The sequence below is a fragment of the Austrofundulus limnaeus genome, unplaced genomic scaffold (assembly GCF_001266775.1).
Source record: "Austrofundulus limnaeus strain Quisiro unplaced genomic scaffold, Austrofundulus_limnaeus-1.0 Scaffold21, whole genome shotgun sequence".
In the NCBI taxonomy this organism is placed as follows: Eukaryota; Metazoa; Chordata; class Actinopteri; order Cyprinodontiformes; family Rivulidae; genus Austrofundulus; species Austrofundulus limnaeus.
The window spans coordinates 184,014-197,323 of record NW_013952423.1 but is presented as its reverse complement, the minus strand read 5'-3'; the positions used below and the strand labels follow the sequence as shown (position 1 = coordinate 197,323).

General features: G+C 36.7%; 1 protein-coding gene across 5 annotated transcripts in view; it reads left to right on the top strand.

Moving 5' to 3' along the window:
* The window catches only part of LOC106514601 (roundabout homolog 2), a 108,088-nt gene that overhangs the window by 4,103 nt on the left and 90,675 nt on the right, over window positions 1–13,310 (top strand). For 2 of the 5 annotated variants that reach the window (XM_014003936.1, XM_014003932.1), the window contains exons 1-2: window positions 692–1,360; window positions 8,627–8,953. In XM_014003936.1, the coding sequence (XP_013859390.1) occupies window positions 1,306–1,360; window positions 8,627–8,953 (382 nt within the window). In that variant the 5' untranslated portion in view covers window positions 692–1,305. Of the gene's footprint in view, window positions 1–691; window positions 1,361–8,626; window positions 8,954–13,310 lie in introns of those variants that run through there. The other 3 variants (XM_014003935.1, XM_014003934.1, XM_014003937.1) reach the window with 3 other exon arrangements.

Here is a 13,310-nt window from a genome sequence, read left to right as displayed (position 1 = left end):
ATTTGGAATGGCATTCTAAGCATTTCATTTGATGGATTTCAAGACTTTAAAAAATACTTCTTGGACTTACAGGAAATTTAAGATATAGTTCGTCCCATTTTTTTACCTCTACTTCAGAGAACTTTTTTGCATAATGGAGTTTATATTGCACATATTGAGTATAGACCATTTATCAGATGATTATGCAGGGTTTTGTTTGGTTTTTCTTTAAGAAAGGCATGTTTAATGATATTTAGTGTTGGTAAGTTAGSAGGTACATTCTCCAAAATACAAGTTATTTGACTGTTTGATGAATTGCTTTGGATATTTTATTAAATTTAACAAGTAAATGGAACAGAAGTTTTCAAATGATAGCCACCCTACGGTGAATTATTGATCAAATGTCTTTATTCATCCAGTGTTGATTTCCTATTATTCCAAATAGGACATATAAGACTGAATTTTGTTGTGGTTCAAGTTTTGCCTGAAATGGTTTTGAGTGTTAATTATTATCATGATATAATCTCAGTTTAAAGCWCTCACACGAGAGGCAACATGTCATATGCATTCATGCAAACCTTTGTTTTCAGTTGCAGCTGCAGKAAAACAATTAAAACGTTTCCTAAAACGTTCAGTTCAGCACAAAACACTCCCTWCTTCATAAAGCTGGTTTCCACCCCCCACCCCCGTCACTCCAGCTGCCTGTGAGATGCAATGTGCAGATTTGTGGCGGGGGTTAGTTTGTCTCAGGGCAGCCGGGTGGATATAGGAGGGGCTGAGCCGTGCCGCGCCGTGCCGCGCCGTGCAGCTCCTCACCTCTGACTGACTCGATCCCGTTTTCCACCTTTCATCCTCTCAGCTTGTCCCGCGTCAGGATGGACACGAGCCGCTGCTCCACGGACCCGCTGATGTGTTACCGGACTGCAGCGGGACGGCGCTGACTGGAACGTGGAGTTGTCCCCCACCCCCTTTCTTTCTTTTTTTTATATTTTCCCCCTCTTTTTTAATATTTTATAGCTATCTGGACGTGGGCGTCGGTGATGTTTGAATCGGTGACTGTGGAGACCGCCAACGTGTCGGAGTGCCGACAGACCACAGCTGTTCCACTGGTGCGCTCTTGGAGAGGAGGAACGGACATGTGAATGAGAGAGATTTCCCTCCAGCGGCTGAGAAATTGCTCTTCTTTTCTTTTCTTTTTTTGTTTCAGTTTCATATAAAGGGAAAAAAGAAAAGAAAAACCCTGGGACTGATCGATCAGCTAATTGCTTTGTTCTAATTAAGGAGAATTTCTGCGCCCCTTAGCTCAGAAGAGGCCAATATGCCAGAATGGGTCCTCTACACTATGTATTCCTCTGTGGACTTCTGTGCGCCAGAACCGACGGTAAGTTGACTGTTTTGTATCATCCTTCACGTCAGAAAAGGGAATGTGACTTGACGCGTTTTTAASCCAAGGAAACAAGCGCTATGCATGCTTCTCACGTTTATTTATTTTTAACTGAAATATTGTGTTGATATTTGATGAATTTGTATTATACTGTGAAAAAAAAGAAAGAAAATGCAGGCCAACTCCTTTAATGAATTCATCAGACAAAAAGTTTTTCATTTTTTCATGAAGGCTGCTCCAAATTAACTCATGTTTGGCAACAATTAAATCCTATGTGACATTCAAGGGTTTGTGTGTCCAAGGTAAATTTGACAATAGTGTGCTATTATTATATTTTTAAACATATACACCAGTCTATTTCATAAATCACGAATATCTTATCATATTAGACTGTGCTCTGTGTTTTTGTTTTCTGTTAGTTATCTAGTAGCATTAAAGTAATTGAAGCTAAATGTTGTATTCTTGAAATCCCAGCTGTGCATCAATATAAACCTTTTGGAAACTGGCTCATCCATTTTGAAGTCTAGACTTTTACAGTGGTAATAAACTTAGTTACAAATCCAAGATTTTGAACAGGAAGTCCTGCRCCGTCCATCAAAACTTTGAACTCTGAAACACATCCAGCACATCTGTGTTCCGCTGGACTAAATGGGATGCAGTAGTTTCCAGCATAGGACGCGCATGTATAGAGACAGATGGTTCCATCTTGRAGTTCTGATTTAAATTATTTTGCACAAATTGAAAGACCAATTTTAATCAATTGATATTGGCCACTTTAAAAAAAATCAATCATGCCTGTTAATCAGTTACAAAGCTAAATGGAGATGCAACAGCAGATTGTGCTTCTACATTTTATTTTATTTTTAATGTCTATGGCTTATTCAATCTACATTTATTTAAGTTAAGCAAATTACATATTTTAACAAATGAAAAAAATATATATATATATATATTAACCATATAAGAAGTACACTGGTGTTGATCAACCATCAGTGAAAAACTCTTAAAGGCTGATTTGTAAAAGTGACACCAGAATCAAGACACTGCTGCAGAGCCTTTCTCATTGGTGCTCTTCAGGTTTTATTGACACCATGTTACACAGGTGCAGGATGAACTGTACGGCTCTTTTTTAGGCTGCAGTTTGTATTGGATTGCTATTGATCTTTGCTCTTCCTTTATTGGACTTTTCYTGCAATACGATAAAAAAGAAGAAAAAAAACTGATCTATGCACTAAAGATTAGCAGCCACAGAACATTTACTGTATGTAACAACCTGCACAACTCTGACTTCTGTGACATGTTTCTAGCAGGTGCTTTGTTTGACTGACAGCACAGACAAAAGTTTGTGTTTTGTGATTTTCTGAAGAGGTTAATAATGAGAGCAGTGGGAGCACACTGTATTTAGAGCACAAAGGGCGCCCATCATGTCTGTATGGTTTCTATAAATCTTGATTCTAAAATCMTCTTTGGAAGTGTCTTTATAATTTGACATTTCAATCGTGTATMTTGAAAAATGGACAATACTTGAATGATGAGTGCCCTTTGCTTGACAGTCAAATTAATCTTTCAGTTAGAAACTCAAATTGAGTTCTTCTGAACTTCACTGCAGGAAYGCTGTCACCTTAAATTGACTTTTATCAGCATAGCCTCTGCTTATAAGCCCCCTTTTTTTCAGAGGTTCTGATTTTTTTTCTTTTTTTTCTGCTTCAGCACCATGGATAGCTCCATATAAACCTGTTGAACAAAACTGAAAACATACTGTATTAATGCTTTAAAGTTTGCGGCAGTAACTAATGCAGATAAAGTTCATTAAAGACATGGGAGCCTTCTGCACGCTATTAATGTCAAGTATTTTTTTTTTAATTTGGCCAAATCACTTTTCTATTATCACCTCCTATGGTTTTTACAAGACTTTTAAAATACTATTTTTTATGAGTCATTTGAAGCTAGGATTTTTCATCCTGTAGAGATTTGTGTGTAACAGTTAGGAAAAAAAATCAAGACACCTTATCGCCCGCCTGCTTTTCTCTCAAAGTTTTCGATTAAAGTCCTTTTATGTTAATAGTAATGGAATGAAATGGTGGAGCAGTGGTTAGAACTCTTCCTCACCAAATTATAGATGAAAAATCTACATGTCAAACTAATTGATAAATCAAAAATTATCCCAAGGTGTGAGTGAATAGTTGTCTCATGGTGGCACTGTGATGGACTTGCGACCTGTCCGAGGTATACCCTGCCTCTTGTAGAGTGACTGCTGGATATATGCATTAGCTCAGTAATCTTAAAAGAAAAATAAAAGATAGTAAATAAAATGGACTGATGGATGGATGATAGCCAGTAATGTTGTGCATAATCTCATACAGTATTATAGGATGGCATGCTCAGAGTCTGTGTTCTGAATGATTCTCAGCTATAATTGCATCAAACTTTAGCTCTAGGTAAAATTGACTAATGTAAAGCCATTCATGGATAGCCGATGTTAATAAGCTGTAGTGGCCATCTTGAACTGGGTCAATTTTCAAAGATAACCAGTTGTGGATGTATCCAATAGTTCCTTTAGGAGATTTTCTTCTAAATCAAATATATTTTGCTAACAGATAAACTGGTTTAACTCCAACAGTTAATTCATTTTTAAGCAGAGGAATTGCACAATGWGTGGCATTTGTGTTACAACCAGACCAAATTTTAGCAGAATGTCAGTAAATTTAAATGAATCTTAGTTGTTATYGTACTTTATATTTTAAGTTGGGTGTGGCAGCCATCTTTAATCAAGTTAGCTCCAAATGTTATTTAGTTGTAATAGTACATTCCCTGTATAATCATGAATATTTCATTACAATCTAACCAGTYATCCACAATATGTTTTGTTAACACACAAACACACATACACACAGTCAGACACATCTTCTTGCCCTTTAGTGGTGGTCGATTATTCGATTAATTCCCATGTTATTAGTTGTAGAAAACTGTAAACAGTTTGTTAAATAAAGCCTGTGTGTATGTTTGACAGGAACAATGAACTAAAGGCTATTCTGTYCATAGACACGATCAAAGTGGATTGCTATTGTTTTAAAATAAATGCCTCTAAAATCTCATAGTGCTTTATAAAAAATGCTCTTTGAAAACCTTTACACCTCCACTGATGTTGCATTACACAGTGATGCATAGTTATTTAAATAATCACACTGAAAAACTCCTGAGATTTTGAAGATCGAAGGCACAAACCCCTTTGAAAAACGGATGTCTTGCTGACAAGCCAAAAATAGCCTGAATAGTCTGAATACCAGTCTGAATGGACCAATTTCAAAAGTCAATTTTGCTGTTTTAGAGCAGCTTTAATCTTCAAAATTCCACTGTATTTTATGCAAAAACCATTATTTTAACTCATAACATCAATTGTACATTACATTTTCATTGCCAAAATATTGACAAATTTATTTTATGTGACCCACAATTGCCCTGGAATCACTACTTGTTGCTGGTGTTGGTGCTACTTATGGTTGTATATGACAAAACAATCTCATGTGATTATCTGTGCAATGCAAAACTGACAACAATCCCTGAATTTGATAAATTATTGAATAGCCTTTTACTTGAAATGCTATAACATTTTGCATTTTATACTCCATCTGAACTTGCAGAATCTGCTCTCWTTGTTGCAGTTCCYTGATGAAAATCACATCATTTTGTTTACAGCTTTGAGTCTCCACCCTTTCTTGTTAACCCTAACCCACCGGGAAACTTTTTACCTCTCTCTGCATAAGACATTCTTTTGTAATTGGTCAGAAGTTTGCGGCCGTGTTTGTTTATGTTCTAATTTTTTGTACACTGTCTTTTATTTCAACCACTTGCTTCCAGAAGTCGACTGTTTTACCTGGAAGCATGACATTAATAAATATAGTCAAATGGCCAACAACTCATTGATGGGGATAAACAGATATTTTTACATGAAGAAATCTGTCTGTCAAAAACTGTGGCACTTTAAGATTTGTGGACAAAATAATGGAGGATATCAGTTTTGTTTTGTTTTTATTCGAGAGTGTAGACTCCAGGGAGAAGAAACCCTATGATGTATACCACAGTGGGATGAGTTTACCAGGTGCTTGACACTGTGTGTTTCAGGGGCTATGAAAGGTGTGTGCGTAAACAAACACTGAACAACTGCGTGACCGCGTTCAGATTTGGAACGGATGTGCTGGGTCCTTAACACTGCACCAAACCACTTATAGTTTGCATTCACAGAGATCTATTAGCTCATCAATCTGGTTTGGCGTAAACTATTTCTACAAACCAAGGCTGTTGCAAATTGAAACAGATAAACATCAAGCATTTAAAKTTTTTAGACAAAACTTGCTTCAATTTGGCAACATTTCTGTTCCTATAAAAAGTCTAAATAAATCTGTTTCCCTGCTTAAGCCCCTGCTTATTTCCATTCAGGGTCAAAGGTCACACAGAGCGTGACCTGTGAAAGCAGTTTACCAGTACATCCCAGGACCCATGGAGACTGAGTGGATCTCACAGAACCATTCGTACTGTTGTGACATTACACCAGCTGCTGCTTCAATGTGCCATCCTCATCCTAAAAAGTGCTCATTGAAATTCTGTCATCTGATGRACCATTTTAAGAAGTCTCAGTGAAAACAACCAATTAAACAAAGTTAGTGCTTCAAATCMGTGTRTGTTTGTGTGTTTTTATGGGTGCCCACAAATGATCAAGATACACTACATAAAGAGCTTTAAAAYCCTTTTTCAAAACACAATGTATTACCCTAGTTCACATTGTTGCCAGCTAATGGAATGCTTTTTTGTCAACAAACCTCTTAACATTAGCACAGTCACATCCATTTTATTCACATTTGCAACTTTATCTTGCTGCTGCATAGCAGAAAATCATGGTTGAAATTTGTATATTTGTCGCCATCCAAGCCCAAAAGATTAGAACAGCARTATTCCATATTTCTGTCAGTGTTTGCCTTATAAAACTCTGCTTTAACAGCTGAAACACCACTCTGTGTTGTTTGCATGCACAGAGCAATAGTCAAAGACCTTTTAACACAAATATTATAATGAGCTCATGTACCATGAAACAGATGTGAGTTAGGACGCCTGTAAACAAACAGTATACCTATATATGTGTCATTGCTGTGTCATGTTTAGAAGTGGAATAGGAAAGTAGTGCCTATTTTAGACAAGTTTCAAGTGAAATGAAAGAATAATAAGAGAACAGGGCTTGGGTGTAAAAAATGACATTATTCTTAGACCTGTAGTTTGGATCAAGCWGCATTAAAAAGTAAATATTCTGCATAATACAGTTATGTAAACTGACAAGGAYAGTAACCTTTATTCATCAAGTATTACAATGCAAAGTGAGAAATTGAATAATCCCTCTGAGACAACATGTTTGAAGATGTCAGTGTTTGATGGGATGTGTTGATGAAAGAGCTAACAAGATGTAAGAATGTTTCAGCTCCTGTCAGTAAAAGCAAATACAGGAGCTACAGTGTAAGAACACTGATTGAGTTTCTTTTCAGATAAATTACCACTTAGTTGTGACCTACTAGTCTTGTTTACAGACTATTTTTTTTAGATTTATGGTTTACTCTGCTTTTTACAGGGTGGCTTGAAKACCACACCCAAGTAAGACAAAAACAACACCCAAACAGCACAACTCTAAAAGTCTGAAAAATACAGCAAAACAAACAAAACTGTGCAATAAATGATTGTTCATCCACAAATGTGCAAGTCCCCCATCAGATGTCATGGGTCACCCCATGACAATGCTCATTCATTGGCTAACTTCATTAGATGTTTACTTGACTGATAGATTCACTTTAAATCAGTTCATTTTGATTAATTATGTTCTCATAAAAGTGTCTTCTAACAGCAAACAGGTCACAATCAAATAATGTTACATGAAAATCAGTTCAGCCCAAATCAATTTATTAAATCTAATTGATTCCAATATAATCCAGTAATGGTTTAATTTGATACAGTCAGAATCATATAAAAATCAAATTGCATATGTATGGTCCAATTTAGTTTAATACATGTCATAATCAAAGTAATTACATTATAGAATGATATTAATTTAAAAGTTGTTCTTCCAAGAAAGCTGGACTTAGTATTTAATGCATATTACCAATCTTAAACATATTCAGGTCAGTCTTTGCATAATTGATTTGAATTATAGAAGTGATGTAAGCAAAACATTTCCAACAGTTTACCATCTAAATGATCTCTTCAGCTGGAGCGATGAAACAAATATATCATACAACTGCCACTGTGTTTTTTTTTAAGCAAATAAAATGTTTTCAGTCTTTGCTGTGAAACATATAACCCCAGCTTGTCACCAGTATTTAAGCCTGCAGTTTACTGGACTACGATTATTGGCATTAAATTCTGGACGCCATATGTGAGGAGTTTCCAAAAAAGTCTCAAGACATTTGCAAAAGTTCCTAATTGTAATCTGAAACACAGGTTTTTACTGAAGTCACGGGGATTTTGACCATGTTTAAAACAATATGTGACAAATTCTCCATCAAAAAATAGTCAAATGGTAATCACAGATGTCAGAAAATCATGTTGAACTTCAGTTGTTTTGATGAGTCAAAAAAAGTGCAATAAATGTGGAGCAATTTTTGTAGGGTTTGGTGAACCATAGACCCAATTTATGACAGATTGGAGGCAAAAAGGGAAAATAAATTGCCATCAAGCCGAGATGTGATTGGGAAACTTTTCACCAATTTTAACAAACATTACACATAACATGTAACAAAAATTTATACTGCATTTGATTGTATTTTTCAGATCTGTCTTAAAAATGTCTGGTGCAAATGTACATTTGCAAATGTGTCGTAACTTCAGTGTGATTCCATGTGAAAAAAAATTCTTATAATTTTATATTTTCAGTTTGTCACTGATTGRCCCCGCTAAGTGAGATACGAACTTTATTCAGGACACAACAGGGGCCATGACCTTTTCAAGTGAAATAACACAGCATGATGCTGGTTTGCTCWACAGTTTCACAGCTTTTAGCCTGTTTTGTAAAACTGTTGATAGAGGAAGTCCTCAAKGTTGTATTTTGTTTGTCTGAGTCATTTCTACACTTTGTTTTTATATGTTGCTTGTATTTGCTGGTTAAGTTCAGACATACAGTCCATATATCCTCATAAATAACATCAGCTTGATTATCATGAAATATAAAGACTGGTTTGTAATTGTTTGAGTTTTTACCAGGATGCCTTATTCTCTTGTTTTCTTTAGGGTCCCGTCTTCGCCAGGAAGATTCCCCTCCTCGCATTGTTGAACACCCTTCTGACCTCATTGTTTCCAAYGGGGAACCAGCCACTCTTAACTGTAAAGCAGAAGGCCGTCCAACCCCTACGGTGGAATGGTTCAAAGATGGGGAGCGTGTGGAGACGGACCGTGAGAATCCTCGCTCCCACCGAATGCTGCTCCCCAGCGGGTCCCTCTTCTTCTTGCGGATCGTGCACGGACGACGCAGCAAACCAGACGACGGCAACTATGTGTGCGTRGCCCGAAATTATCTGGGAGAGGCCYTGAGCCGAAATGCATCGCTAGAAGTAGCACGTAAGTCAGACTTTTCATCATGTTCCTAAGTCAAAAAGAAGAAGAAAAAATGTGGTTATGTCACGATCAATAAAAGCTCAGTCCTGCATGAAAGAGAAATGGTTATGCAGGATGTGTCAAGGTTGGTAACCTTTCACGGGCTGTATGAAAATGTGAAAATGTGTAAATGTTGTATTTGAAAAAGGTAGGGTTCATGTTAAATTAAGTGTAACATTTTGGGGCAGTTGTGCTACTGCAGCCATGGAAGATGTCATCTGTCATAATATGTGCAGCTTCACCTTTTGGCTGAACCTGCAAATGTGCGAGTGTGTGTATGCACAGCATGTGTGCGCAGATGTGTGTAAATATGTTTTTCAGAGTCTCGGCGAGACCTGTTTGGATGACCTGCTTGAGTAATGTATGGGCAAAGCTGTGAACCGCTCCAGGGAGGAGCGAGGAAAGGGGAGGTGGTGGGGAGCAGGATTTTAACCTAGCTAACTCTCTTTCACTGTTTAGGTTTGGAAAAATGCAGCCAGCTCCCAGCCAGATCTCTCCCTGGGTGGGAGGAAAGCGCTCTGGGCTTTTCACATTTCCATTATGTGCTAAACTGAGCTGATTTCGTGCCATGAACGCAATGCACACATGCTCGGACGCACACACTGATATACATGCATGCACACACAAACACACTCTTTGTTTTTTGCTTCCTACTCTCATTGACTGGATTTTCATAGCAAACAGCAGATTGTGGTTTTGTTTAAAATTTACTGAATATTAGAGCTTATAAAGGTGAGACCAAGCAATGATGTTATAACTTACCTTATACCTTTTTTTCTGTTTTGCAAAAGGTTATTGCTTTATGTGTGTGGGAAAATTTTAGGGTCAAAATTATGTTTTTTTTTTTTTGTTTTTTTTTTTCTATGTTGCTGTTGTGGCTTTCAGTTATTTATGACCCACTCTGGATTTGTGCATGATTTTATGAGAAAATCATGGTCTGGAAAGACAAAAAGACAAAAAAAAAAAAAAAAGAATTTATTAGCAAGTAAAAATACAATGGTATTTAAGATATGTGCTCTATGGATATTGATTCCTCATTAGACACCAGAAGTATACCAAATGTACCATTTTTCCCCATCTTTCTGTAAATAACCATCATCAACCGTGTCTAAGCATACTAAACTGAATTTTAAATGTATAGCTCAGAGTAGCTACACTTGAAAATATGTCCTTGGAATCTTGGCAAGGGGGCTTTTTTGGCACATCACCAACAAACCATAAAATGGCTAACTAAAGTATTATAGGAACTTTTTGTTTTATGATTACACTTTATTAATTAAACTGGTCTACAGTTTGTGTGTCCTAATAAAGTCATTGGCTTAATGATGTCATCATTAATGGCCAGTGTAGTGTTTTTTTACACATCAAATATATGAGCAACCAGCTGTGTCTTAATTTAGGGGCCGCAGCCACCTAGACTGGTCCACATAGGCCACACCCTTCACAGTCCAGGTAGGCTACATTTAGTTCCTTCTTCAAGAGACTTTTTCAGTCTGACAAAGGACTCGTCCAGAGGACATACTCAACTTTTTTCTTTAGATTGTTCTACAGAGATTATTGAGATACATCAGGACATTCTTTAATAATAGATTTTATTGTTTTAAACAAATTCTAAATTGACCAGCAGCTGCCCTGATTTTATAAAAACTGGTGTTAATATTAGTCATTCAAATATCCAAATTGATTTACCCTAATTAGACACTTTTGTTTACTTCATTTTTGATTTATATCCCACTTCCAAGTGTTTGTCAGAGTAAATAGCACCAACATTTACAAACACAAAACAGTCCGGATTTGATGCTGAAGCAGATTGCCATCTTGTGCTAAAGTTGTTATAAAAGTTCCTCTCAATTAATGTAATCAGAATATTCACTGCATTACATTTCACATACATATTGGGCATCTTAAACTTTACAGCTGTGTTTGAAGCTTGTGAATTATTCCTTCTCATAAAGAAGCCGGAGACCCAAAACTGTCGTTACGGTGTCAAGAGAGTCCTGTTAGGGCTGCTTCACTGATTCATTTCACTGAATAGAGACCGACTTTATGAACACATGACTGTGTCAGAGTACATTTGTGGGAGATTTCCTSGTCTTTTTTAAGCACCAAAATGCTAATTTGTATTTTATATCTTTAACTAATTTTATAGTTCTCATACTAAAGGAGATAAATCACTTTTTTATCAGCAACACATTGAGTGAAAAATACATATATGCATGGTTTTACAAGGGAATAATCAAACATGCACTAGCTAAATCTAGATATAACAAAATAAATCTTTAATGTTTGCCCCTGAGCAGCTCTAATGTTTTATAAAATGCTGGACTGATGTGAGCCTTGATGATATATTGCAGCATGCAGAATCCCTGAAGCCATCCCCGAGACCCACTGGTGTGTGTTTAACTAAATATATGTGCAGAAAACCACCGTCTGTGAGTGTGGACATACGAAAAGATCAATGATTACTTAGGAAAGTCACATCATACTAGCTCTGCAATCTTTAGCTGCTTTACGATCCATGCAGATTCACCACAGGACCTGTATGGGTRCTTATTTTAAACACAACAGATATCTGCTAGGAGTTTTGGGTGCATGGGTGCCATAACATGAAGCCAAACTGTATAATATATGTTATTTTATTTTATTCCATGCTGCTCAGACAATGCCAACAGGCTATTTTTTCTTAGGTTTCTCCAAAAAAAAAAGACAAGAAAAAATAATTGAATGACCAAGCCAGCTGGTAGTCTTCTTTGTTTGCAGGATATTATGTTTTCAAGGAAGAAGAATCATACAACTCCCCCGGGGGCTGCAGGTTCTCGTCAATATTTCTGCAGCCAAAATTGTCATGCAAAGCTCTGGGTGGGAGCAAGCTGGTAGATAAAAGTGCTGCAGGGATGATCTGACAATGAGAATAGCTCAGAATGGTCTTATTTATTCTTTTTTTTTTTTTTTTRATTTCTTCAGGAGTCCACACACAACYGCAAATTTCCTAATGGTTTGTAGCAACGCGTTTTAACCAGTGGTTCAGAAAATYTAGCTAACCAGAGGGGTGCTGCTCCCYCAGGGGCAACATTTCTGCTGTACAAGCTCATTTTTGCTGGTTTGTCATGCATTCTGTAAGCCTCAGCCTGACTGAAACTTGACAAGGCATTATTCATTCTATCTGATGCAAAACACTTCAGCTGTCTGAGATGGCAGCGGAGCTTAAAATATGTAAATTATGCAGCTATGCCAAACAAATCTACAGCTGGCAGGTTGGCAAAACAAATAACCGACCTCGCAACATTTGTTTCCTATTAATTAGCTACAGACATTTATTTCTACTTATTCGTTAGTGGAGCCTATAACAAAGAACCAGACCCATCCTCTAATTGCCKATCAGCATATTTGTTACAGTTTTGACATTTTTTGCATTTTTATTTCTTGTGCCTAATCGGTTTACTTCAATATAACTGCATTAACACAGAGACAAGGATAACTTTTTTTAAATCTTAGTTTAATTGTTATTTAATCTGTATTAAATATTCATTTTATTTATAGAATTGTGGATTTGTGAATAAATGACCCCAAAGCTTGCATTCATTTAAAAAAAAAAAGTTTTTTTAAGTAACATTGGTATTTTCTACAATGGCTTCAGAAAGTATTCAGACCCGCTTTCTTCGTTTACTTTTATTTTTGTTTGTTTGTATTTGTTATGTTGCAGCCTGGCATTACAACTGAATTTATTATTATTAATACTATTTTTTTAGATTAATCTAGGGGTAGTGCCCTTAGATAATTTCTATGAAAAAAATCTGAATTATTGKATTCTGACATTTTATAATACAGTAGTTCAAGCAAATTTGGCAGATATTCCAGTCTCTGGGTCTTTTTGCGATTGATGCAACGTGGTTTGTAGACCTTAATTTAGTGATTTCTGCCATTCTCTGCAAATCCTTTTAAGCTCAGTCAGGTTGGATGAGGACTGTCTGTGGACAGCCATTTTCTGGTCACTCCAGAGATGTTTATTAGGCTTCCAGCCAGAGCTCCGGTTAGACCATCCTGGTACATTCATTGAGTTGTTCCTAAGCCAATCCTGTGTTGTCTTTGCTTTGTGCTTTGGGTCATTGGCATGTAAGTAGGTGAACCTTTCACCCAGTCTGAGGTCCTGTGGAGTATGTTTTCATCAAGGATATTTGTACTTTACTCCATTCAGCTTTTTAAACCCTGACCAATCCCTGCTTCTGAAAAACACACCCACCACATGATGCTGCTCACCATGTTATGCTGTTGGGCAGGTGAGGAGTGGTGCCTGATTTCTTCAAGACATAATATATATATA